Source organism: Lytechinus pictus, chromosome 1 (genome assembly GCF_037042905.1).
Source record: "Lytechinus pictus isolate F3 Inbred chromosome 1, Lp3.0, whole genome shotgun sequence".
NCBI lineage: Eukaryota > Metazoa > Echinodermata > Echinoidea > Temnopleuroida > Toxopneustidae > Lytechinus > Lytechinus pictus.
Window position 1 is genome coordinate 11319743 of NC_087245.1, and position 26082 is coordinate 11345824.

The following is a 26082-nucleotide window of genomic DNA, read 5'->3' on the forward strand; positions in this document are numbered from 1 at the left end:
CAATTTTTTTTCTATATATTTAAAAAAAATTATCACTGTGGACCTAACCCCTTTTGCAAGTATAAACTTAAATGAATCCAATCTCTTTTGATTAAAAAAGTGATTTTTCTTTGCCACTTTCATTTGAATTTCAAATTGTCTCTGGTATCATCAGAGTGACTAAAAATTTAGAGGTTTAGAGACAGAAAACAATAAAATTTATGAAAAATTGACCTAACCCCTTTTGACAAATGAGTTCTTCAGAAGAGTTTAGTTGCAAAAGGGGTTAGGTCCACTCCAAGAAAATTCTTTTTTTTTAATTCTCCCATATTGCAATATTCTTATGCGAAACTGAATTTTCATGATACCCTACCATGAGAACATAAAATTGGGTTTAAGAGAAATCTACCTGTCTTCATATTTTTTAAGATATGGCAAAAAATTATGTGTGGACCCAACCCCTTTTGCAACTAAACTTAAATGGACCTAACCCCTTTTGAAAAAAAGTGATTATTCTTTGCCATTTTAGTTCACTCTTTAATAGGAATTTCAACTTTTCTTTAGTATCATCTAGAGCTACTAAAAATCTATACATTAAGACATATTAAAAATCAAATTTGATGAAAAATTGACCTTACCCCTTTTGCAAGTGAGCTCTTCATATACATTTAAAAAACAGATTACACATAGTAGATATGGATGCCCCCCCCCCCCCCCCCCCCTCCATGCTGGATCTGATCAGGCCCTGGCATATCGCAAATCATCACACCAGTGTTGTAGTCAAGGCATAAACCTCCAAGGCCAAGGCTTTATATACCCAAGGCCAAGGCTTCAATACCCAAGGCCGAGGCCAAGGCATGCATGGAAACCCAAGGCCAAGGCCAAGGCCTGAAAACCTCAAGGGCAAGGCCTTAATTAGGCAGCAGACATGGCACACAGGGCAAAATGTATAATAGGTGAGAGCGAGCGAACTGAGGGAGCAAAAACTTTGACCTTTGTACATGAAAAACAAAAATAAAAGGGGAATTTTTTCCCACAAGGATTTTTTCGGGGGGGGGGCAAGAGAGCACAAGTTGAAATTTTCAAATGCTGACCTGAAAATGAGTCACTTTTAGGACTCGTGTCCGTTTCATGGTTTATTCCTGCTCACAACCCCTTTTTAATCTTCTACACTTATTTTACCTCAAAAACCGGAATAAAGAATACTAACAAAATAAATATATTCCCACTATCTCACCTCTTTACAAATATCAGAACCCCGCCCCCCCCCCCCCTCAGAAAGAGAGAGAAGTTCCACCACCAAGAACAAACTTAGAAACGGGAAAAAAGGAAAGGTAAAGGAATAATGTGATATCATTTTCTTAACATATTGTCACAATCTATCACAAAATTAGCTTTTCTTATAGTAAGAGGGTGAAAAATATTGCTCACTCGCCCGGGGGGGCCACTTCCATTCACGAGTGGATACCATGCGCGACCATGGGGTCTCGAAAAGCACCCTAAACACGTAATTTCCATATTCTGAAAATGCGCCCCTTAACAAGTATTGGCGTGTGAAACCCTACCCTTAACAAGTATTGGTAACAAAACGATACTCTTGGCAAATGTTCCCTGAAATGAACCCCTAAACAAGTACAGGAATGTTTTATTGTTACGGGTCCTTCGGTCGTCGGCTTTACCTTATATTTGGTTTAGTACGACCCCGTGCACCTTCAACACCTCGCGCAAATCGGACTCTAAACACGAAGTGTTGGGGCAAAAAGGACATCCTTTATAAAACATTTTAATTTTGTTTTATCATCCCCGCGAATTCGACCCTAAACACGTAATTTTCCTAGCAAAATAGATACCCTTTTTTCATTATTTTTGTGTTTTTGACACCCTTATCACGTTACGTACGTAACGTGCCCTATCGTGAAAAAGACATCCCTTTTACGTGTTTTTTTGGTCGCGCATGGTATCCACTGGTCAATGTAAGTGGCCCCCCCGGGCTCACTCGCTCACTTCAATCGCTTTCAACTTTTTGGCAGAAATTTTGCTCTATATATATATGCCATGCTTGGCCCCTCAAAACTTTTGATTCATCATGCCATTGACATAGCCCACTGCATTTGGATATGACAAAATTGAAGATTGTGTTCAAGTTTACCAAATCTTTTCAGAATATTTAAGACTTAAAACATTCTTCTTGGCCAGAGAAAATGATACAAGGAAAATCCTTGTTATCATTCTTTATGAAAATTGTTGTCAAAATTAGCTGTCAGATCTGTCAGAATTATTCCTGTCATCAAATCACTGTAATCTTTATCATAATGATTATTACTATCATTATTATCATCATTATAGTCATGATTACAACACGTTACCAATAAATAATGTTATTTTTCATCATTACTGTTTTCTTTGCCACATACATGAATATGATGATAATTCTTGATGATGGTGATAATCACAATTTATGGCACTGCTAGTACACTTACTACTGCTGACTGGAAGTAGTGCCATTGAATTTACAGAACAATTACTAATAACATAATAACATTTATAATTACTTAATATATATATAAAAACAAATGAAAGTAAAAAAAACACAAAATGCCTTGAAAAAGCTTTGAAAATGCCTTGAAATTTCAAGGCTCCTCAAGGCCAAGGCCGAGCATCAAGGCACTACAACACTGCATCACACATTACGTACACATGGCCTTCGTTTTTTTTAAATCGCGAACTCAAATCATAAACAGACTTTTGTTTATATTGTTGTGGAAATCCGGGAACCCAATGTCACAAATGTGACCTATATTTTTCCGGGCGACCGTTCTAAAAATAAACGCAATTAATCCCCGGGCAAATCCCATCGTTGCCTATGAGAGCCAAGACAGCCAAGCTAAATTTGTACGAATTGTTCTTTGTATAGGAGCTGAGGAACTCAGATAATTAAATTTTATATGTGACATCGAATGAATTACACTGATGTTTTCCGAATTTGACATTCAGTAAAGCAGCCAGCTCTTGGAGCTCACATAAAATTATCGAGGTTGAAATCTCACTGCCCAGCACTGCACTGCACTGCATACGAAGTTGGACATGACGAATGCAATTTATGGGGTTTTGTCTTTGGTCCTTGGCAGCAAAACCTTTCGGTTAATGTAGTTTGGGTAGTAGTGGACAAATATTTTTAGTAAATAGGGCTTTATCACTTGCAAAAATATTCAAGAAGCAATGTTATTGATTCAAATCTTTTGATTTGTCCCACTTCGATATGTGATTAAAATGTACACCCCCTACTATATGAATGAATGGGTCCGCTGATCATAACTTTCCCACGTGCAGTCGAGTTGAGTGCATGAGTGACTTGCATGCTCACAACACGCAGAAGGTGATCAGCTGTTTGCTTGACCTGGGAATTGCGAAACTTCATCTCGTGCACGCATTAATTGTATGAACAATGTGTTCGCACGCATGTAAACACAGGAGTATCAGAGAGACGAGCTCAGCTAAAGGTTATTTAGCTGCCAAGTTACAGAAGACGAAATTATCAAATTTGAGTGTTTGCTTTCTCCAGTCTATACCACAACAAAATTCCATTGAACCACACTTAAGACGTTTCTGATGTTATGGTCCGAAGTCTATTGATTCTTTAACATATGATTTGGTAAGTTGATTTATTTTAAAATCGTATCGACTAGCGAGTATTGAACTTATCTTGAGACTTGATCTAGATCAGATCATCAGTCTTACATACACTCTTAGTCTTACTATAATTAAGCGATGTAGATCTAAGGGTTCTCAATAACTGATTGAATGAGCGAATTTTTTGTTTGGTATTTATTAAAACAAATGGTTGATGAACCTAGTACATGTAGTAAACAGTGAAAAAAAGGGGGAGACACTAGTATTTATATTGTAACTTAATATAACCTCCAAACTTTGCCTGGCTTTGGTCCAAATACAGTCCAAAACTGAACACTCCCACTAGCTCCCAGTTAATAACTTGATCTTGATGATCTCTGCAATTGCTATCAACAACATGAAAAAGAGGACAAGAGGTTGTCTAAATAAAAAATGTTAGAAGTAAATAAAAATGTAGGCCTAGAAGGCTAGATCTTGTAATACTAATTCAAATAGATCTCGGGTTTAACATTCTCATGAATGTTTAAACTGTTGGATCTGGACTAGACAGCTGGCAGCCGTCTGTTTCGAGGAGGATTTTAACATTTTTTTATTTTTTTTATTTCTCCTTGTACACAGACGGCTTGCTATCATGCAGCCACCATTAGGGGGTTAACAATGCAAAATCCCCTGACGGGGCTCATCGATTTTTGTCTTTATTTCATAAAAATATATAAAAAGAACCACCAAAATAAAGATTATTATTCGGTTTTGGCCTGAAATGCACCAAAACAGGGAAAATAGACTTAAATGGGGAAAAAACAGTGACTTACTTCGGGTGTCGCGCAACTTCACTTCCCTGTTTTATCTGAACTTAATACATAAACATATGGCCATTGAGTCCCTGTACAGATCGAGCTAGAACTTCGGTCTCTGTATTTGGTGAGTAGAGCCAACAGAGTTCAGCGGAACAACCAACATAACAGAGACTGAAGCTTTTGGTCTAGATCTAGACTAGATCTAGTTTTTGTTATGTCATGATTAAGTAAATTTAAAGACTATTGTGGATATTTGGACAGTCTGACCCTGGCTTTACTGCAGCATCCTGAACATCATGATCATGTCATGTTTGTGGTGGTGTCTCAGCCTCAGCTCTCAGGGTAGATCTACCTATCCCTGAATTGCTTGATGATGGGATTTTTTAAAGATTAATACCCTTGACGGGAAGAGTTCCTTTTGGGACAGCCACGAAAAAATGAAAATAAAAATATGGAGAAGGTTCAAAATAATATATCTAGCCCTATTAAACATAGAACATATATGATAGGAGAGTAGAAATACATACCAAAATATGGCTTTATTCTGTGAAAATTTTGAAGCAGAATCAAGTGTGTGTAATTGTCCTTCCATAGACATCTTTTATTTAGTCAGTAAAGGGTCTGAAAGCCTAGACTAGTCGAACAATCGGTTTATCATCACTAAAAAACAACTTCCGGTATCAGCGTTTCTCGCTAGCATAGTGGGAAGAATCTTGACTGCAATTACAACGATATGAGTTTGAGTCCCAGCTAAGGTAAAAAAACACTATAAAAAAAAAATGAACCGGAAGTCTCAACAATCTTTTGTTATTTTGGGTGGCTGTTACAAGAGAAACTCTTTCCCCATTGACAATTTTCTAGGCTAAATTTTCCACCCCCAAAAAATGTTGAAAATAAGTGAACAGTTCAACAGGGCATAAATTTTACCCAAGGAAACTTGGTTTTAAAACCTGTTGCATACATGTGTGAATAAATGCACAGTGATTAAGCACTCCTTTCCTCTTTCTGGAGGTAAAGTGGGCAACGGCGTAGCCAGAAATTAATTTTGGAGGGGGCGGTAAGTGCAATTGAAGTGTGCCAACACTCCAGAACGCGTATAACCCATTCTGTTGCAGTGGCTGCAGAACAGGGGATTGTCACTATGTATTCTATTCTGCATTCCTGTTTTGTGTTGAGGAAGTTGATTTAAATTAAGAAAAAAAACAATATCAGAATTTATTTAAGAAATACGAATACTGAGCAGGCTTCAGTGATTTTATTGACCTTCCATTGTTGAAAATTTGAAATCCATCAACACATTTCCGTTGTTTCCTCATACTCTGGTTCAGGAAGGGAAGACAGTTGAACCACATATACTGGTTGTTGTATTTGTATGCATATTTTGTAAATTGAATGATGGTTGAAAAAAATTAAATAGAAAACATTTGATTTGAGTGGTAGTCAGGGTTGGCACGTTTTAAACGGTGTGTTTTAAAACATGTTTTAAAACGCGTTTTAAAACACCTGGTTTTTTTACAAAAAACCGTGTTTTAAAACACCTCATAGACTTGTGTGTTATAAATATGCATGGATGTGATTTTACATGAATATACTTTTTTTCTTACAGGTTGTAAGTGGTATATTATTTTCTTCTAACTAAATCTCTTTCTCACCACCACTCTTTTTCTCCTCTCTCTTTCCCCCCTTATTCTCCCCTTTTCCATTGCTTTGTCATGTTCCTTTCCTCCTGTTCAATTATGTAGATCAATCTATATATTCTCATTTTAACAAGCATTTGAGTGTTGTGCTCACTTTTAGACAGGGAAAGAAACACTATTTAAAATAAGCTCAAATATGTAATAGTAGTACTTGAATGAAATGGAAGTGTTGCACATGCACAATAATATTTTGCAAATAGACAGTATAACTGACATTGTAACCTTGAGGTACACACGAAAGTAGGTGAAACTTTGCGCTTTGTAAAGATGAAGAAAAGTAGTTTAATTCAGAATAAGATAATCAGCTAGCAAACCTTATAGGACAAATCCACCCCAAGAAAAAGGTATTATGCTGAAAATTTCATCAAAATCGGATGTAAAATAGTAAAGTGATGACATTTTAGAGTTTCGCTTAATTTCGCAAAACAGTTATATGCGCATCCTGGTTGGTATGCAAAGGAGGGGACTGATGACATCACTCACTATTTATTTTGTATGTCGTTATTTTCTCATTGTCATGTGAAATATATTTTTTTCCTCCCTGAACATGAGTGGAACTACCATTGTTTTAACATTTTTTGGTTCAGTTAAGTTGGTCATTATTATCAAATCTGTATAAATTGAAATATTTTATTGTTCAAACAATTAAAAAAACAAAAGAAATAGTGAGTGAGGGACATCATCAACTCCCTCATTTGCACATCACTGAGTTGTTATAAATGTTTTGTGAAAAACAAGCGAAACTTTAAAATGTCATAACTTTCTTATTTTACATCCGATTTCGATGAAATTTTCAGCATTATGCTTGTTTGAATTTTCTCTACTGATTCAAATCAGCATTTTTCTGGGGTGGATTTGACCTTTAACCCTAACAATCCCAGGGGACTGTAATGGACCCCTTAATAATTTCTATGATAAATCCATAAGAACAGCAGGGCCACGCCATATTGTTCAAGACTATTTTTTGGATACATGCATGGATATGCGGTTATGATATTACCATGGAGCTATCAACACATTGATAGCTCCATGATATTACACAAGTAAAGCCAATGCAAATTTTTCGCCAACATTTTATCTGTATCAATATTTGTACTTTTTGTTAATGATTGGAAAATTATTGCCAATAATTTCCATTAAAAAACGATAAAAAACCCAAAAGTAACCACAAAACTGTACATAAAAAATTATTTAAAAAAACAGTTAAAACAAACATTGAAAAAAACAATTTGATTAAAACTCCTCAATTAAAGAAATAAGCAGTTCAAGGGCCTAATATTTATAGATTTAAACCCAAACTTATATTTCATGCACTTGTGGGTACCCGGTAGGATGTGAAAGTCATTGTAGCTTGTCCAGTACTGTGTGCGCCTCACTAGCGACTGACTGGAATACTACCCAGGGAGTGGAGGATGTGCATACATTGTGTGCGGGATGACTGATTGAATCTGATGACTGGGTTAATAATATATCTGTATAGCGCTTAGACACGTCGTTCCAATGGATTAAGCGCTATATAAAAGCGGACTATTATTATCATTATTATTACTTAAAATTTGTATAATTGATACAAATGAAATAAAGCATATTGAGTAAATGAAATTAAGCTTTGAAAGCCTATAGTCTATAGATTATGTTGTTTTCTTACATAGTGCAACTTCTTCTCACCCCTATAGATTGATAAGACTAAAAAAAACCTGAGACTACATGTATGAGGAATAAACTTATAAAATGTCAACTTAATTTTTTGGCATTCAATTTCCTTGATTTAGTAATTTTGGGAAAAATATGAACTTTTCTGTTGAAAATTCAGTAACAAAAATTGTAGTCATCTCTTATTACTCCAAAAATGTAATTAAAACATCAAGAGCTTAAATCATATTGTATAAAGTGTATAATTTAATTGATTTACAGGAAAATTACATTGTTCGTTGGAAAAAAACGTTTTAAAACGATTTAAAACGTTTTAAAACAATAAAAAACGTTTTATTTGTTTTTTTTAATAAAACACATTTTTTATTACAACCCTGGTACACCCAGGGGCGGATCCAGGATTTTCCAAGGGGGCGGGCACATTTTTCTGAGGAAAAATTTGACAAGCAAAAAAACAAGGTCTTAACTTCCAAAAGGGGGGCACACTTCTGTTTTAATGGCGTTTTTACATTACAAATTTTAATTTTGCTTTTCAAAAGTGGGGGGCATGGGCCGGCTGTGCCCCCCCCCCCCCCTCTAGATCCGCCAGTTGATACACCTACATGTATTCAATTTCATTTCAATCATAGTGTTGTTGATAAAAAACATCAGCAGGGTACAGCCTAATTGTAGATTTTTTTTTTCAAAATGTAACTTTTGGCCTGTTCAATTTTTTATTTTGTATTTGCAGAATCTCAGCTGAAGAAAACATTTCCATAATGCCATCCAACTCAAATGACCGAGATCTTGAAGCCATGGCTGATACTGCACGTACCAGCCACCCAACAATGCTTGTTCATGCTCATTCCAGCCAATATAGAGGAGGTTCTGTTGGTATTGGGGCCCAGCTCACCCCAGCAGGTAGCTATGTACCCCTTACCCCCTCTGCCAATGCCTACCACAACTACAACTCCAGCGTTGGTAAGATGACTGGGCTTCTGCAAATTCTTTGTGGCTCAGTATCATCTGTGATGGGGCTACTGGCCCTGGTGTTGCATTCACACAAATACTTCATGGATCTACCCTTGTGGGCTGGACTGGTGAGTCCATTTATTTTGGTGAATTTTTGAGCACATGCACAGTTGATCTGTGATCTCTCAAACATAAGCACTGATGTCCTTATACAATAAAGCTGGAAAACCATGTTGAAGATGAAAGGGGGGTACCTTCATATTGTTATTGTCTTTACTTTTTTCTCCCCCTTCTCAGTTTTTGGTCATTGTATGCTCATCCATATATGCAGAGATTATGGGATGATTCATACCGTATTCCTTGGAACCTGTAAATAACTTAAATACTGTGAATCCAGTTTGTATGTGTTGCTATGTTTGTAAATCTCTGACAAGACCTAAGGTTACCAAAATCAGCCACTGTTTTCAAACTATATGCATAAAATCTTCTCCTACGGCGGCCGTACGGCGAGTCAAAACGGCCGTTTTAACATGTTTATGTATCAGCTACATATGAAGAGCTCACTTGCAAAAGGGGTTAGGTCCATTTTTCATCAAATTTGATTTTTTTTTTTTTGGTCTCGATGTATAGATTTTTAGTAGCTCTATAAGATGATACCAAAGAAAAGTTGAAATTCCTAATTAAAAGTTATCAAAAATGGCAAAGAAAAATCACTTTTTTTTCAAAAGGGGTTAGGTCCATTTCAGTTTAGTTGCAAATGGGATTAGGTCCACACCGAATTTTTTTGGAAAAGAATATTTTAAAAAATATGAAGGTAGATTTCTTTTTATACCCAATTTTATGTTGTCATGGTAGGGAATCTTGAAAATTTAGTTTCGCATAAGAATATGCAATATAGCAGAATAAAAAAAAATGATTTTCTTGGAGTGGACCTAAGCCCTTTTGCAAACAAACTCTTCTGAAGAGCTCATTTGTCAAAAGGGGTTAGGTCCATTGTTCATAAATTTTATTGTTTTCTGTCTCAAAACCTCTAAATTTTCAGTCGCTTTGATGAAAACAAAGAAAATTTGAAATTTACATGAAAACGTGAAAAAAAGTGGAAAAGAAAAATCACTTTTTTAATCAAAATAGATTGGATTCATTTCAGTTTACTTGCAAAAGGGCTTAGGTCCACAATGATAATTTTTAAAAGAATTTATAGAAAAAAATTGAAGACAGGTAGATTTCTTTTATAACCAATTTTATGTTCACATGAGAGGGTAGTACATCATGACAATTGAGTTTCTCTTAAGAATATTGCAGTAATAAAGTGAGAATAAAAAACTTGGTTTTTCTCAGAATGGTCCAAAGTGGACCTAAGCCCTTTTGCAACTAAACTCTTCATATACATGAAGGTGGTGTTAATATAAATGAATAAAATTGCCGTTTCGACTTGTTGTAAGGCCGCTGTAGGGGAAATGTGACTGCAGCATCAATAGGCCTACCCTTCAAAGAAAAGTTATTCTTTAAACTTAGCTTTGCTGAGGTTCACCAGACAAAGCAACAGATTTACAAACAAACTTAATTAGGCCTGTTTATTCTGAATATGTGCTTACTTTTTAAACAGAGGATCTTGACTACCAGAAAGCTTGTAGAGGTTTTCCAGACATAGCAACAAGTATTGTAACTAGGCACTTCTTGATATTAAGCTTTAGCTTGACTATCTTTTTTAAAAGATTAAAAGTCCTGAGTGTATTTGACCTTTATAAACTATCCCTTGGATCATTTATGTATTCTTGTCACAAAAAGATAATTCCTGAATCACTAAGCAGATATTTTTGTCTCAATACTACTACCCATTCTCACCAAACTTGTAGACAATTTGATTTTCACATGCCCTCTGTCCGTACTACTTTTACTAAAAAAACTATAATGTATTCAGGTCCCAAATTATGGAACTCTCTTCCCCCTACACTTAAAAATAGTGTATCCCTTAATAGTTTTCAACGTCAGTACAAAGAAATTCTGTTAACAACGTTCGCATCCAATAACAACTAAGTAATTGTAACATGACTATAATTTCTGTGTTGGCCCTTCTACACTTATTCTCACTAATTTCACTTGTCGATCTTCTGTGACCCTCCACATACGCTAGTCCTTTACCTTTTTTCTGTCATTTTCCTAAAAAGGCAAACACTTCATTTTAACTTTATTAATGTTTGTTTTTCCTTTGTATGCTTTTGTCTTTGCATGTTCTTTTTTGTATCCCTTCTTTTTCTTTCTTTACTGGGCTGGAACTTCTAAGATCCAACAGATCTTTAATGCCAGTCCACACACGAAGCCTGTTTTGTACACTAATACTGTATTATCATTTTTGTTACTTTATTTTGTTCTTGTCATTATGTACAACAACATCCTTCAACTTTGTATTGTAACTATAGGATGTCATATTATACATTTAAAATGCAGAAAGAGGTAGCTGAGATTCTTAACAAAGTGCTGTAAGAAGTGGTACCTAGTAATCTGCTTGAAAAAAGAATATGTAGGTCAGGTCACTGCAAGGTAATCTGATATCAGTAAACTACTTCTTGAGTTGCACCCAAGTTTCAAGTAACATATTTTGGGGGTATTATTTCAATTTTTGTGAATTTATATAATAAAAGTTTCAATTGGAAACTTTTTCATGCTCGGTCAACTTGGATTCACTATTCAGATTTGTTGTGTTGGTCCTACCTGTAAGCTATTATCATTTTTTCTTCTCTATCGGGTATTTCCTTGTAATTTCTTTGGATATTTGAAAAAAAAATGTTTCTGATTTTTTTTCTTTTCTCCCAAATAGCTGTATCTCTTTGGAGGTGTATTTGGTGTGTCAACTACAAAACAACAGACATTCATGGTAAATGCAATTTGATTTGTTCTTGTAAAGTCATCAGACCATTGGTAGTTTCTAGGCATTGGTGCTTTCAATCTCAGAAAAAATGGGAGCCATGTACCTCCCTTGAAAGACTGTGCAGCATAATGTATAAATCAAGTTTTGCACCCTTTTGAAAAAAGCCAAATGCTCACCAAACCATTGAATATTAGGCTTAAATTTATTTCCAAATTGTAAAATAGGTCTGTTATAGCTGTGCTTGATGTGTACTCCTATATCGTGCATACACACATAGGTTTAGAACTTCTCAAGTGGAATGTATATAGGCCTACATAGCAAAGAAGTGTACTTTTTAATTTTAACTTAATTATTGGTGCCACAACATTTGCTCCTGCGACATTTGCTCCGGTCTTAATATTTCAGAGGGCAAAGGGTTAGAGTTAGGATTGTGATTAGAGTTTTTGGTTCAGAATAATGTAAAGATCGCTATTAGGGTTTATCAAGTTTTGGAGATTAGATTGTATGTGTGGCTTAACGTGCAGATTTTCCATCGGAGCAATTGTTGCCAGAGCAAATGTCATGGAACTTAATTATTATCTCATTATGCATTAAAATTTATCATTTATTCCATGTTTTATATTATAGGTTGGTCTGTATCTAGTCTTTTCCATTGTCTCAAGTTTGTCATCTTCAGTGGTTGTTGTTACACAGGGTCATGCTACATTTATGGAAGCAAACACATGTGAATGTTCTATTTTACAGGTATGTACTTCCGCAATTGTCAAATTTCTTATGATGTTTTTTAATTTCATATTTTGTTTGATTTGTTTACACTTTTTGATTTATTATTCATTTATTTGTTTTTTTCATTCTTCCATTTATACATCCATCTATCCATTCACTTTTTGTGAGGGGGGGGGGGGGAGGCAGAGGTAGACTTCCAGATGTGCCCCTGCTATTGAAACTCATTTTTTAAATAAGTATCAGGAAAACAAATATGCCAGTTTCTTTGAAAATAAATCTTGAAATGCAGGGTTATATTTGTTACCATTGAATGAAGATACTAATTCTATATGTGCACAGAATGTATTTGTTATTAATTTCTTTTAGAGTTTTACATCAAATGTTGTTGGGCTTAAATCACAAATTTGATCTCTTTGTCCTGAATTTGTTAATAATTAATGTAGTGTCTGTAAAGTCCAGTGAGTATAACATTGCAGTATTTTGTGTTTAGTGTGCATTTTAAAACAAGTGTGAATCTCTTCTGCATCCCATAGTAATGCCCAAGTAATGCCTAGTATGCAAGAGGTTAAAAGGGCAAGAGGAAAGGCCAATAATAAGAGTAAATGGTCTTATGTATGTCAAAATTATTTGTTCCCCTTCAGAACTTCCTTTTACTTAAATATAAAAATAAATATTCGGGAATATCCAGGGACATTTTATTTTCCCTGCACATAGTTGCATAGTCATCCTGTTTTGGTTTATTTTTAAGGATGTGAATTTTGGCAGAGTTTCATGACTTGATATCAAATTCCCTCCAGAGATTCAGTGCTCATATAAGTAGGTCAGGGCCTTGGTCTTATAAAGAGTTGCAATAGGTTGAAATCGAACTCAAATTGTGATTGATCTACAGTGTAGATTTGTCTATTTGAGGGATAGGAATTGTAAATCAGTTGAAATTTGAGTTTTATTTATCTATTGCAGGTCTTTGTAAGGTGAGATTCAGTGTTGGTAGGCAAAATCTTGAATATGAACTTTAAATTTGATAGGCTCTCTTTAAAAAGGGTTCCAACTCTTATGGATAAGAAATAAAAATATATATTGTATACTCGAGAGTTGGTGACACAGTGATATTGGCTTTTACAAATTAATGCTTTTTATTTGCTTTCTTATTTATTACTTGTTACTTTTTCTCTTTGGCCTTTGTCCTATTTTTAAATATTTTGTCTTTTTTTTTTTTTGGGGGGGGGGGTCTCTTTCTCCTTCCCTGATCACTTTTCTTCCCTCATTCATTTGTCTCACTCCCCCCTCTCTCTCACCCCTGTCAATTCATGCTTTCTTCCTTTCCATCATATCACCTTCCCTTCTCCTGTATCTCTCCTCCTTCCATTATCTTCAATCCACCCCTTTACCCCTTTTTCCATCCCTTTCCCGTTTCACTCTCCCTCCCTCTTTTCTATCCTCATATTAAACCAATCTCTCTACCTCTATTATCTTTCAGAGCACCCATATGTTGTACGATGCTACTGCTGCCCTAGTGTCATGCCTGGAGCTCCTCGTGACCTGTGTAGCCATCTATCATTGCCTCTTAGGTCTTGGTTGTTGTAGCTGCTGCCAGGGTCCCATTCCCAGGGTAAGTCCATACGTGATGAGAGGTCTGGTATCTCCACACTTGATATCCAAGGAGGCTCAATTCACAATGGCAGAAATGTTGCTCTTAAATCTATTCAGTTGAAATATAGAAAAGGATCTTTTCAGAAAAATAGAAGCCAGCATGGACAGTGTACATACAAGTGCGAGTAATACCTTTGCTTATTTGTGCTAGATCCATAATTTATCACCTGTTTTAAACCTGATGTTACTATATTTGTAGACTGTTTTGATGCCTGATCAAGGCATTATGCTTTGGGGTCATCCAGCCTTCCCTGATCAAATTTGTTTTAGGAGGTATCATGGTCAAAGGTCACAATTCAAATATCTTGTGCTTTTTGTTATAACTAAGGAATTGTTTAGTGGATCAACTTCAAACTTATTTCAATTTATACCATTGGATGGATGATGATATAGGGGTCACAATGTCAAAGGTCACAGAGGTCATAATATCTTGTTCTTGCGAGAAAAAAAGGAGCGTTCAAGGGACCAACTTCAAACTCTGCTTATTTATGCAGACATGAATTAGAGCAATTGAAAAAAAGTTGCAGATGAGATAGAGGTCTATAAGGTAATGGATGTCATATGTTGTTCTCATGATAATTGTTTGCTTAGTCATCTTCAAATATGGGGTTTAATATAATCTAATTAAATTTGGGGTCACAAGGTCGAATGTTACAGTGGTCATTATATGTATTTGAAAATTTTAGAATTGGATGGCTTTTTTATCATTGATTTTTATTTTGTCTGACTTTGTGTATTTTTTTCAAAGCCAATTCATCTTTTATTTTCTTCTTTAAAAATGGCAATTAAAAATAACCATTTGACTGACAAATTTCAAAGTTAAGCGGGTAGATGCACAATGTATATGCACAGATTTCCCTATGGCACTGACAATAATCCTCAATTTTTTTAGGGTTTTAAGTTCAAAGAAAAATTGTCTTGTAGGTTATTGTAATCCATGTTTATGAAAATAACTTATTCTTATGTTTCATTTGAAGAATCACAGGTAAAATCTTTTGTAATTTCTTAAAATGTTATTTTATCTTAATTTCAATGTAGCTTTTTTTATAATGCATCTTCTGTACACATCAGAGAATGATTTTGCTTTACAAATTTGAATAGCATTTTTGGTCATAAGAGAAAAGCTCTGAACTAAGTAATATGCAGTCCTGTAAAAATATGCTATACAAAAGACTTTATGTGTAGCAGTCTTTAAAAAATGTGGAGCAAATTGCGATGCGATACCAGGAAAATCATTCTCTGCACATTTACTGATTCAGACATTGGGCTCATATATTTAATAAATCTTGAATGGAATTGAATTGCAATTAATGAATTGAATTTATGATTAAATAAAAATAACTTGGCTTATGATGGACATACACTGACACACACAATCATGTGCAACAATGATTGATTAGGACTTTACTACTTTTCAACAGTATATTTCAGATCAGGCAATGGCATATACATTGAGAATCCATTCTAAAGTTACTCTTTGTTATCTATATTCTGAAGATCTCCCATTCCAACTCTTGTATTATTCTATAATACAAAATGTTCCAGCATTTACATGCATTTTCTCTGTTGACTGAAAGAAGATAAATTTCCTTCAGTGATGAATCCCTACAGGGCAATTATATTTTTATTCTATTTTGTATGTTCGTATTTTAGTTTCTACTTTTTATCACCATATGTTTTTACAGACCGGTGGTAGAATATTGCTATTACCTCAAAGAGTGATCATATAAGTAACTTGAACAGAAAAACAATTTGAATAATAGACATACTGGTATGGTGGTAGAATTATAGAAATTGGAATCAACTCCTGTTTTGAGCTCAGAAATTAATAGAAAATAGAAATTTTGCTGGTCCCTCATTTTTACATTATTTTGTTTAAACAAGGTAGGAGGAGCCTGTCCCTGAAACGTAATCAACCGATTTTATATATGAGACTTGATTACTTGAACTTCATTTTCACTATCTGAATCATTCACACACAAAAAATGGTTAGACTGGAAGCAGTCTAATACTCTTTTTACACAGGATTTTCTTAGCCCCGGACTATCGCTAACCCCGTACTATTTTTTTTCCTTTTCACACATGCCAAATTGTTATTGCTAACCCCGAATAAGGAATGCTTGCTTTTCACACACAAAACTCGCTAACCCCGGACTAGTGGTAGCTCATGAATGTTCACGAGCGCACTGAGGGGTCATTCGGGTCATATCCAAATTCGCGCGCGCTTTAAATACATTTGTCGATCATTCGTAGTACAAGTACTTCACTCGGAATTGTTTACCGGCTGTACGATAGACCTAATTACGTTATTTGCTTGATTCTCATCGCCGTGTTCGCTGTTCATGAATATTCATTATGCTTACCTCTGATTGGACAACAGGGCCGGCACTGTTGCGGGGGCATGAATGGGAGCGCTTAGCCCACTTTCGTTTTACACTAGCGATCTTAACCCCGTACTATCGCTCTTAGCACCGCAATTGCTGGGATAACCCTGCTTTTTTGCAGGGCCAAATAATCCCGTACTAAAGGTGGGGTTAGCCCACTTTGCAAAAATGCTGTGTAAAAAGAAAGTGGGCTAAGCTTAACCCCGTACTATAGGTGGGGCTAAATGGCAATTTAGCCCCACCTATAGTACGGGGTTAAGGACATTTTAGCGTGTGTAAAAAGGGTATTAGTGTGCCCTTCAGAATCCCTCAATAGGCATAAGTTATTTTGGTTTGATCTATGTTTCATGTACTTCCATATTATCGGAAGACTATACATTTAGAACCCCAAACTAACAAAATTCAGTGAAATTCAGGGGTCAATTGATCTACATATGAAATGGGTTGATTATTTTATGGAAATCCTAGTTGAGTTACATTTTGATCACTTAGCATTTTTTTATTTATTTGTATTTTTATCCGATTTTCTTCTTTTGGTTCTCTTTTCTGTTTCAGGAACCAAGAAATGGCATTTCACATCCTCCAACCATGATGGATTTCAGCAACATTCCTCTCCCTCCCGCCCCCATCTACCCTGTCCTACCCCCAGAGGGCTCAGAGAAAGTGCCCCTTGAGTGAGAAGGATGTTATGTAAAATGGGCCATCATACCACCACCCCTATGATGAAGACTATAGGGGCGGGGTAAAACAGCTCATGGTTTAAATCAGGAAAGATGTGTAGAAGCTGTACTTAAGATTTCAAAGTTCAGTTTATCATACTATTCTTTTGGGATCGCATAAATGAAGAGGATGTAATATGCTATTCTTCAGCTCCATACTTGCTTAGCACCAAAGTCGATGTGCTGTATAAGATTCATTAACACTTTGTAATGAGTATATTGTGTTTATTTATGCTGGCACTTCTTAGTTAAACTATGTTTAATGAATGTGCATGCACTGTTGGTGCGGCAAGTTTGATCTCTGCATTCTTTTAGGAATAAATGGCAAGTGGCATTAGTCTTGGCCAAAGAAGTGGATGTATGAGGTCTTTTGCAGGAAGATGGAGGGCAGTTTGAGAATGCCGAATGAATAATCTTTAAAGTCTGATGTCATTGATTATTTGTTTATGGGGCTGGATATAAATTGACATGTAGACATGTAGAAAATGTATTCAAAATGGCACAAACGATAATTCTATAATTCTGTGTTTGGATATTGCTTTATAAATCTTCCACAATGCTTCAAACAACCAGGGATCATTTCATGAAGGGTCTTGTCAGTTATTTTTATTGACAAATATGATTTTAGTCAATCAAGGGCCCGTTTCATAAAGAGTTGCATCTGTTGTATCTTTGCCATTATGGCAACTACCCTGGCAACAGGGCTCAGCAGCCAATCAAAATCAAGGTTACATAGTAGTTGCCATAATGGCAAAGTTACAACAGTTGCAATTCTATATGAAACGGGCCCCAGGTTCAAGGATTCAGTAGCCTATTTGCATCATCAGTGATGTTTTCTCCTTCATGAAATGCTAGCCAGCTTTGTTATGATCATCTAAGATCACATCCCTGAGGCAACCTTTTCTTCCACAACAATTTTTCCAGAAATTTCCAATCTCATTGTGGCGATTTAATTCTTGACTTGTATTGTTTTTTTTTCTAATTTTTTATATTAAAAAAATTCTCAATCTGTGAGCTACAATGCCATTTTCAAGTGCTAAGGTCTTAAAGTCAATGTTGATAGTTTTAAGTGGCATTGAACTATTCTCTTCATCTTATAAGATGTAAATAAAATGATTGAATATAATGCTCATGACTCTGAAATTTCATTTACGATGTCTTTTAGGACCCAATTTTTCAATGTAGTAAACTAAAATAAAAAGGAAAACAATCCCCTTCCGTGTTTTGGCCAGTTTAAATTTTGCAATTAGCTATTAATTAAAGTCAGACCATCATTCTTTGATTCACTATTTATCTGAATATATTAAAATGCCTCAACACTACAAGTACATTATAGAAAATAACTTTTATCTGCACACTGCAAGCAACAAAGCTGAATAGATTTATAATGAATATGAAAAAAAATAAATGTGCTAACAATTTCAAGAAATATGTGCTAACAATTTAAAGAAGCAATGGTTATAATTGAATCAATCTCATTGACACGTTGAAAAAACTTGGTTTATTACTAAATTCATGTTAATCGTTCCTTTGCTTCTCACCACTCTGATAATTTGATAAAAGAAGTGTAACCCTACTTTTGTCTTTGAAAGACCTGAGCCTTGTATTATCAATCAACCTCTATCTCAATTGAGAGCCAGTGATACCATAGATCTATTAGTCCAGGATAGGCCCCATAGACAAGGGGTCGAACCTTGTTTTTTTAGATATACAATGTTTTTTAATGGTTTCTTGTCAATTCGAGGGTGCTGATTCCGAATCTGAATGATGCCACTTTTGTAACCTTGAGCATTTTCCGCAAATTGGCAAAATCCAATATGGCCGCCAAAATATGCAAACTACCCATGAAAATCATAAAATTGCCCACACATTAGCTATAAAATGCATGTAGTTGTTGTGCAGAAGTGAAATACCAATTGGAAAAGCGATATTTGACAAAATATATATTTCATTGATATTCAAAATGGCCGCCATAACCCCTGTATACTTTATTATGTAGAATATGAATGGGGAAAAATATTTTTTCAACAAGAGCACTATTATTGCATGTGATTGTGACCTGCGAGTGGACTACTGTCTGAAAACATTACTATTAACAAAACTATGCCATTTTTATACTATCTAATGTGATAAATGCTGTATTATGATATTCAAAATGGCTGTCATAGACCCCTTATACTGTGTACAATATATAAAAGGGGACAAATAATTTTCACAACCTTTGAATTTGTTTGACTTTAAAATGCCAATAACTGCGAAATATTGGTGTAACACTGTCTGACAACAAGGATTTCTAACGAAACATATCATTTCTCTTGCAATTTCGGTAATTATGCTGCATGTTGACATTCAAAATGGCTGCCATAGGCCCTATCTGTATTATGAACAAAGCGAATGAAGAAACTAATTTTCACAAGAGTAAAAACAATAAAATGAATGTAATTGTAATCTACGAGTGAAATATTGTCTAAAAACATGTTTTCTGGCGAAACATATCATTTCCTTTTTCATGCATGAGATAAATGCTGTATTGTAAAATTCAAAATGGCCCATATGGGCCCTTACAGTATTATCTACAATGTAAATGGGATAAATATTTTTGAAAGAATTAGGATTTGCCTGACTATGAAATCCATATAATTCTGTTGTATAAGGAAAATATTGTTTGAAAACGTGATTTTTTAAATGAAATATAACATTTCCTCTCCCATGTAGGTGATAAATACTGTATTTTGACTTTCAAAGCGGCTGCACAAGCCCCTACAAATTATGTAACATGCGTATAGGGAAACTAATCATCACCAGAATGAGAACCAAAAACGCACGTAACTATGTGATGTATAGGTAAAATTTGGTCTTGAACATGATTTCTGACTAAATACATAATGGTTGAGAAGGTAATAAAGGCCTTACTTTGAAATTCAAAATTGCTGCCATAGCCCAAAGTAGTATGTACATTGTAACTGGGGATAGATAATTTTGACAAAATTTTTACTATGAAAATGGCTTAATTTTGATGTAAGTGTTAAGTATTGTCTAAACCCAATGATTTCTAACGAAATATATCATAGCTTGTGTCATAAAGGTGATGAATGCAGCCTTTTAAAAATGAAAAATGGCCGCCATAGTCCCTTATCTTAATATATAATAAAATTTGAATGGGGAAAGATAATTTCCATAAAGAAACATATTGCAGCCATTTTGAAATTTAAATATAGCATTTATCACCTAAATAACATAAGAAATGATCTATTTGGTTAGAAATCATATTTTCAGACGATATATCACTTATACATGCAACACCATTTAGTCAAGCAAAGCCAAATTATGTTAAAATTATATGTTCCCATTCACAAAGTACATAATAGGCCTACCGCTAGAGCCTGTAGCGGCCATTTTGACTTTCAAAATACATTATTTATCACCTACCTGGCAGAATGAATGATATATCTTGTTAGAAATTATGTTTTCAAACAATATTTTACTCTTAAATCACAATTATATGCATGTTATGGTGCTGACTCCTGTGAAAATTGGTTTCCCAGATCGATTGTACATAATACAGTCAATGTCTTTTGGCGGCCATTTTGAAAGTCAAAATACAATCTTTAACACAAATATGAAACCCGAATAATATATTTCGTTGCAAATTATATTTGAAGACAGTATTCCACTAATTTACCACAAAAAATACGTTTTAGTGCTCACCTTGTGATTGTTTTTGTCCTCTCTCACATCGTAGATCATAATTTTAGGGCCTTCGGCGGCCATATTAAATATCAAAATACAGGGTTTATCATATACATGGCATGTTAAATAATACATTTCGTTAACAATAATGTTTTTAGTCAGTATTCCACTCGTTTATCTTCACAAATTGCATTTTAGTGCTCACTCTTGTGATTTTTTTGTGTCACCATTCACATTGTACATAATAGTTTTAGGGCTTTTGGAGGCCATTTTGAATATCAAAATACAGGATTTATCACATAACTGACATAACAAATGATATATATCGTTAGCAATCATGTTTTCAGACATTGCTTCACTCATAGATCATAATTACTTGCATTTCAGTGCTCAATTTTGTAAAAAAAAATATTTTCCCCATTCATATTGTACAGGGGTCTATGATGGCGGCCATTTTGATATCAGGAAAATAAATATTTTGACAAAAATCATTTTTTAAGATATTATTTCACTCCGGCAGCACAATTGCTTGTACTTTATAGCCAATGTGTGGACAATTTTATGATTTTCATGGGTAATTTGAATATTTTGGCGGCCATATTGGATTTTGCCAATTTGCAGAAAATGCTCAAGTTTACACGAGTGGCATCATTCAGATTCGGAATCAGCACCCTCGAATTGACAAGAAACCATAAAAAAACATTGTATATATAAAAAAACAAGGTTCGACCCCTTCTATCCTGGACTATATGTATAGAGTGAAGTACTCTCCAATTGTAATGCATTATTGATTTGACCAATGTTCATACATCTTTAACGACATTATGGTGGTACTGGCTTTCCATACTCCCATCGCAACTCTTTGTAAGACATCTCACTGCACCGTGCAATCAATGCAAACTTGCAAGCTCATGAATATAGATTTGAAATGATTCTGTCAGATGTATGGATGTAATGTAATATCTTGCAAGTTTGTGTGCACTATTAAATGTGCATAGATCTATAAAAACAATACAAGATCATTAAATGGTGTTGTGTTCATGGCTCATGCATATGAGTCATTCCAAATAAGTGAAAACACTTAACGGCATGGCATGTCATGAAAATATCAATATGTTTAATACATCTAATAAGTTATACTATTTGTATTATGTAATGGGTTCTTGAAATGTATACCTACAACGACTACACATACAGTCTGTATTCCATTCCTTTTTTATACTTTTGATATGACATCTCATGAGAGTTTTTTACAGGTATCTGCTTTTCAGGGCTGGTAATTATTTCAATTCTGTTTCTCATATTTGCTTGATATTGTTCGCTTACTTTGAAAAGGTTATACAGATCAGGGAGAATGATTGTGACATCACAGTGGCAGATGAAGAACTATAGGCAATATTACACATAAATACTGCAAATTCACTTCAGACTGCTAAGTTCAAAGTGTTTACATGTAATCTATACCTGCTGATCAGCATTTTGATGTCAGCTTGGAAGGTGCTTTAGTCAAATTCTTTAATTGAATTTCAATATCAAATTGACTCGTTATTGTTCCCAAGTAAAAAGTAACAAACTAAATTTGTCTTTAGTCTAGGTAATTTTTCTTTGTTGGGCTCTTAAATGCTGGGGAAAGTTACCCTTACACCAAGTTTGTTTTTATGATATTACAGACAGTACAAACAAAAGAAACAATTTTGTGTACTTATCAGCGAGTTCCCAAAGAAAGGAAAAGTGAGATTTTTGCATTTATCATTCATGAAATAAGTTAATAGCAAGACTGTAAAGGGCAAATATCTTGGAAGGTCCTCCCCAATTAAAAACTCAGACACTTAAATTACTTTAGGATGCGAAGGATATGTATTAAGGCTTCAACCAGGCCGAGTTCAAACACATAGTTTCAATGATTATATTTAGAATTCATGGATCATTGTATCGGGTGTATACCAGTTGGGAAAAATACAGAGGGCATATGGTAATTTGTACTAAAATATTAAAATAAATTGCAAAAATAAATCCTGTAAATTGTGGATGGATTGTATAAAAATTACACAATTTCATTTGAAATGGTCTTCAGTGGCAAATGTTGTTACCTGTAAACTTCATTCAACAATCCAGTACTTTTTCCTAATGGTTTTTCAGTGACCCCATTTTGCTCCTTCTACTAAATAGACATTATGTTGTGGTGGACTTTGGGTCAATCAGTAGAGAAAATGTATAAAAATTTATTTTCAACATGTGTTTCAATATGGTACCAGGATTATTTTCTGTTTTCTATATTTAGTTCCATTTTTGTTTACTTTGTTTGGGTATTACTGTTAGTATTACTTTTGATATTCAGTTTGTTTTTACTTTTATACATTTTTGTAATTAATTTTATTTTAAGTGCAATTTCATATGTTGGACAAATTGTTTCTGTTTGTATATATAGGTTGCAAGTCAATTGTAGAGTAAGTAACATATAATTGTTATTACAATTGATTTGATTAAAATTGGCAGCTCCATTGACAGACAAGACAGAGTTTCAAATCCAAATTTACGCACATTGAATTGTGAATAGCAATTCTGTTTGTGAACTTCTGCTGTATTTCTTTTTGCTATGAACCAGCCAATACATAAAAACTTTGTTTTGAAATTAAATTTTCACAAAAATAATCAATGACGGTTTGAGAGGGAGAAGATTTGCAATTCTTTAAGCAAGTTTTGAAAAATTCCTCTCTTTTTTTTTTTTAACAGAATATAGGGATGTTTACAATATTGAGTGTAGGCATATTTTGGGGTGCTACAATTTCTGGATTACTGTTATGTTTAGTTCTTTCACATTTTATCTTGCCAATATATCGTCTCAAAGGCTCACATGCTATTATTATATTCCATAACATTCTTTTTGGTCGTCTAACTTTCCATCATTTTTTGTACATCGATCCTATGATAAATATACCATTGTGTTAGGAAATAAATTGTGTGGTACATTAAGGGTTAGATTGCTTCAATCGAATAGAATGAAGTTATATTGTTATGTTCAGGTTATATATTATTTTTCAAATTCATCAATTTTGCCAAAAAGACAGGGTAGTCTAGTGTGCTTTTTTTCAAATAACATTAACATTTAATAGATGTCTTTATTTACAAATTCTGGGTACACACTTTATTTTTTTCCAAACCACAGTACCAGTATCTAATTTATCACAAATTGAACTTTTATAAACCAAAAATGTAAGTGTAATTTGTAAACATGATATAAAAGGTGGTGTCATTAAATCAAAGTGGTGTTACTTTTAACTGATTTTAGCAGATTATCTTTGTAGGAGTGTTTTCATACTAATTGACCAACTTCTACAAGGATAATTGACTAATTTGCCTTTTAATTAATGTGTTTGTTCGCTTCACTTGTACATGACTTTACATATAAATATCATTTTACACAGGAATTAATAAGTAGCAATATTTCTCTTTCAGATATTTTGCTAAAATTTGTATTTGTAAGTTATGCCATTTTGATTTATGGGAATTGGCTTTTGTGTTTTTTCAGATTTTTTTCTTCATGCCTTATTGTACTTTATAAGTGTATAATCATAATTATTGTACTGCTATTTTATACATGACTGTTATTGATAAAAGTAATTTCCCTCATGATGGAGTTGTGCTAGTATACCAATGATATAAACATAAGTTTGTAATGTAACTTGGAATAGTTTTGGGGTATCTGAAAGTTCTGAAATATTAAAATTCATGTGAAGGTATTAATATGTTTACTTAATGATATTTGGAAAATGCTAATAGCGTTTAATAATAGGACACAAAAATTAATATGCCCGGTGTTCCATTATTAAGACAAAATCCTGTTTCACATTATTTTCTATGTCAATGCCAGTGGTTATTGACCTGTTTACAAAGTTATTCAAATTTATGCATGTTTCTTGTCACAGAACATATTTGCATGGTATATTATAAAGTTGCAACTTTGGTAGCTCTGTCTGTGAAGTGGTTGGGTATTAATGATTCTATGTATTGGAATAGTAACAATTTGAGTTGTATAATATGCTGTTACTAGAGAATTCACATTCTTCCTATTGAAATGCAATTGAATTGTTTAAAGGTCAACAGAGGGGTGTTGAAACAAATTAAATATGTCTACATTTACATGACAAAATCACCTTTTCCACAAGTCCTCCAAGCACATCCAATTTTTTTTTCTTTTTGAAAGAAACAATGAAAAGCATGAATGGCTATAATTTCAAACATTGGTTATTGTATTGATTTATCTCTCACTCCAATGTCATTTTGTACTGAATCTTAACAAAAATGCAAGAGAATGTTCATATTCCAAGCTGTTGGTCAAATGTCCCTGGTGGGTGTTTCATAAAGCTGTTCGTAAGTTAAGAGCGACTGTAAGAACGACTGGTGATCCTTTCTTGTGGAATATTATATATTCATTGGCGATGGTTTAAGCGCGTAAGAAAGGTTTACCAGTCATTCTTAAAGTCGCTCTTAACTTAGGAACAGCTTTATAAAACGGCCCCCAGGTCTTTAAATTAAACCCTAGTGAAATAGACTGGTGACTTGATCCAAAAATTTTATCAAATTTCTATAAGTCTGAAACAGTAATGACATTGTTGTAAGGCTTAGATAAGAATTAGTAGGTCTGTCAGGTCATCAGTTGTTTGTTGTGTTTACAATTCACTTTAATCCATATGGTACACCCTTTTCAAAAGACATTTATTTACACCTTGAACCAGCATTACTGTTCTGTAAGGTTTGTATCACAGTAGGGAATCTAAGAATCTATGACCCCCCCAATATGATTATTAATGCTAAATACTTATTTATTTGTTTGCCACATTATTTATGAATAATATCAGTTGTAAGATTGTTTCTTAACAGGCTTTTTCCTGATAACCTGTTTGTTTCTTTTATATGTATTGTTTGTTTTTTTCAAAAGAAAGAATTATCAATCATACTCGCTGGGTGAGAAAAAACTTTAAATTTTGAGATAAGTGAAAGAAATATGCCTCCATGCACCATATTGGTCACTTGATTCTGAGGCAAACATTGGTGTAGCTGAATTCAGACTCAGCAGTATTCTTGGAAATTCTTTAGCAGGTAAAACACTCAGGGTTTATGAATAACTAGTTCTGATGTAGATTTGGTTTGCAACTGTCAAACCTGACAGTTTATTATATGTTATCAAAGTTAGGATGGGAATGTTACAGTGATCATCCAAAAATACATTCTGGGTTTGGACTTTGGATAGGACATCAAAATAATTTTCCCAAAACTTATAGATGCAAAGTCTTGTCACCCCAACAGGCAAATTTTAATTGTGCTGGTATCATAACC

The 26082-nt window shown here is 34.2% G+C and overlaps 1 protein-coding gene across 2 annotated transcripts; it reads left to right on the top strand.

The window, feature by feature from the left end:
- Positions 1 to 3341: 3341 nt before the first annotated feature.
- LOC129257316 (uncharacterized) lies at positions 3342 to 20047 on the top strand. Of its 2 annotated transcripts, XR_010292846.1 has the most exons (7): positions 3342 to 3631; positions 8487 to 8835; positions 11526 to 11582; positions 12204 to 12320; positions 13780 to 13911; positions 16892 to 17697; positions 17795 to 18488. XR_010292846.1 is itself a non-coding variant. In XM_064095967.1 (6 exons), exons 2-6 carry the CDS (start codon positions 8515 to 8517, stop codon positions 17012 to 17014), a joined length of 750 nt encoding a protein of 249 aa, XP_063952037.1. In that variant the 5' UTR covers positions 3344 to 3631; positions 8487 to 8514; the 3' UTR covers positions 17015 to 20047. The 2 variants fall into 2 exon arrangements, 1 of the variants encoding a protein (XP_063952037.1); XM_064095967.1 differs by having other exon boundaries at positions 3344 to 3631; positions 16892 to 20047.
- The last annotated feature ends 6035 nt before the right edge of the window (positions 20048 to 26082 follow it).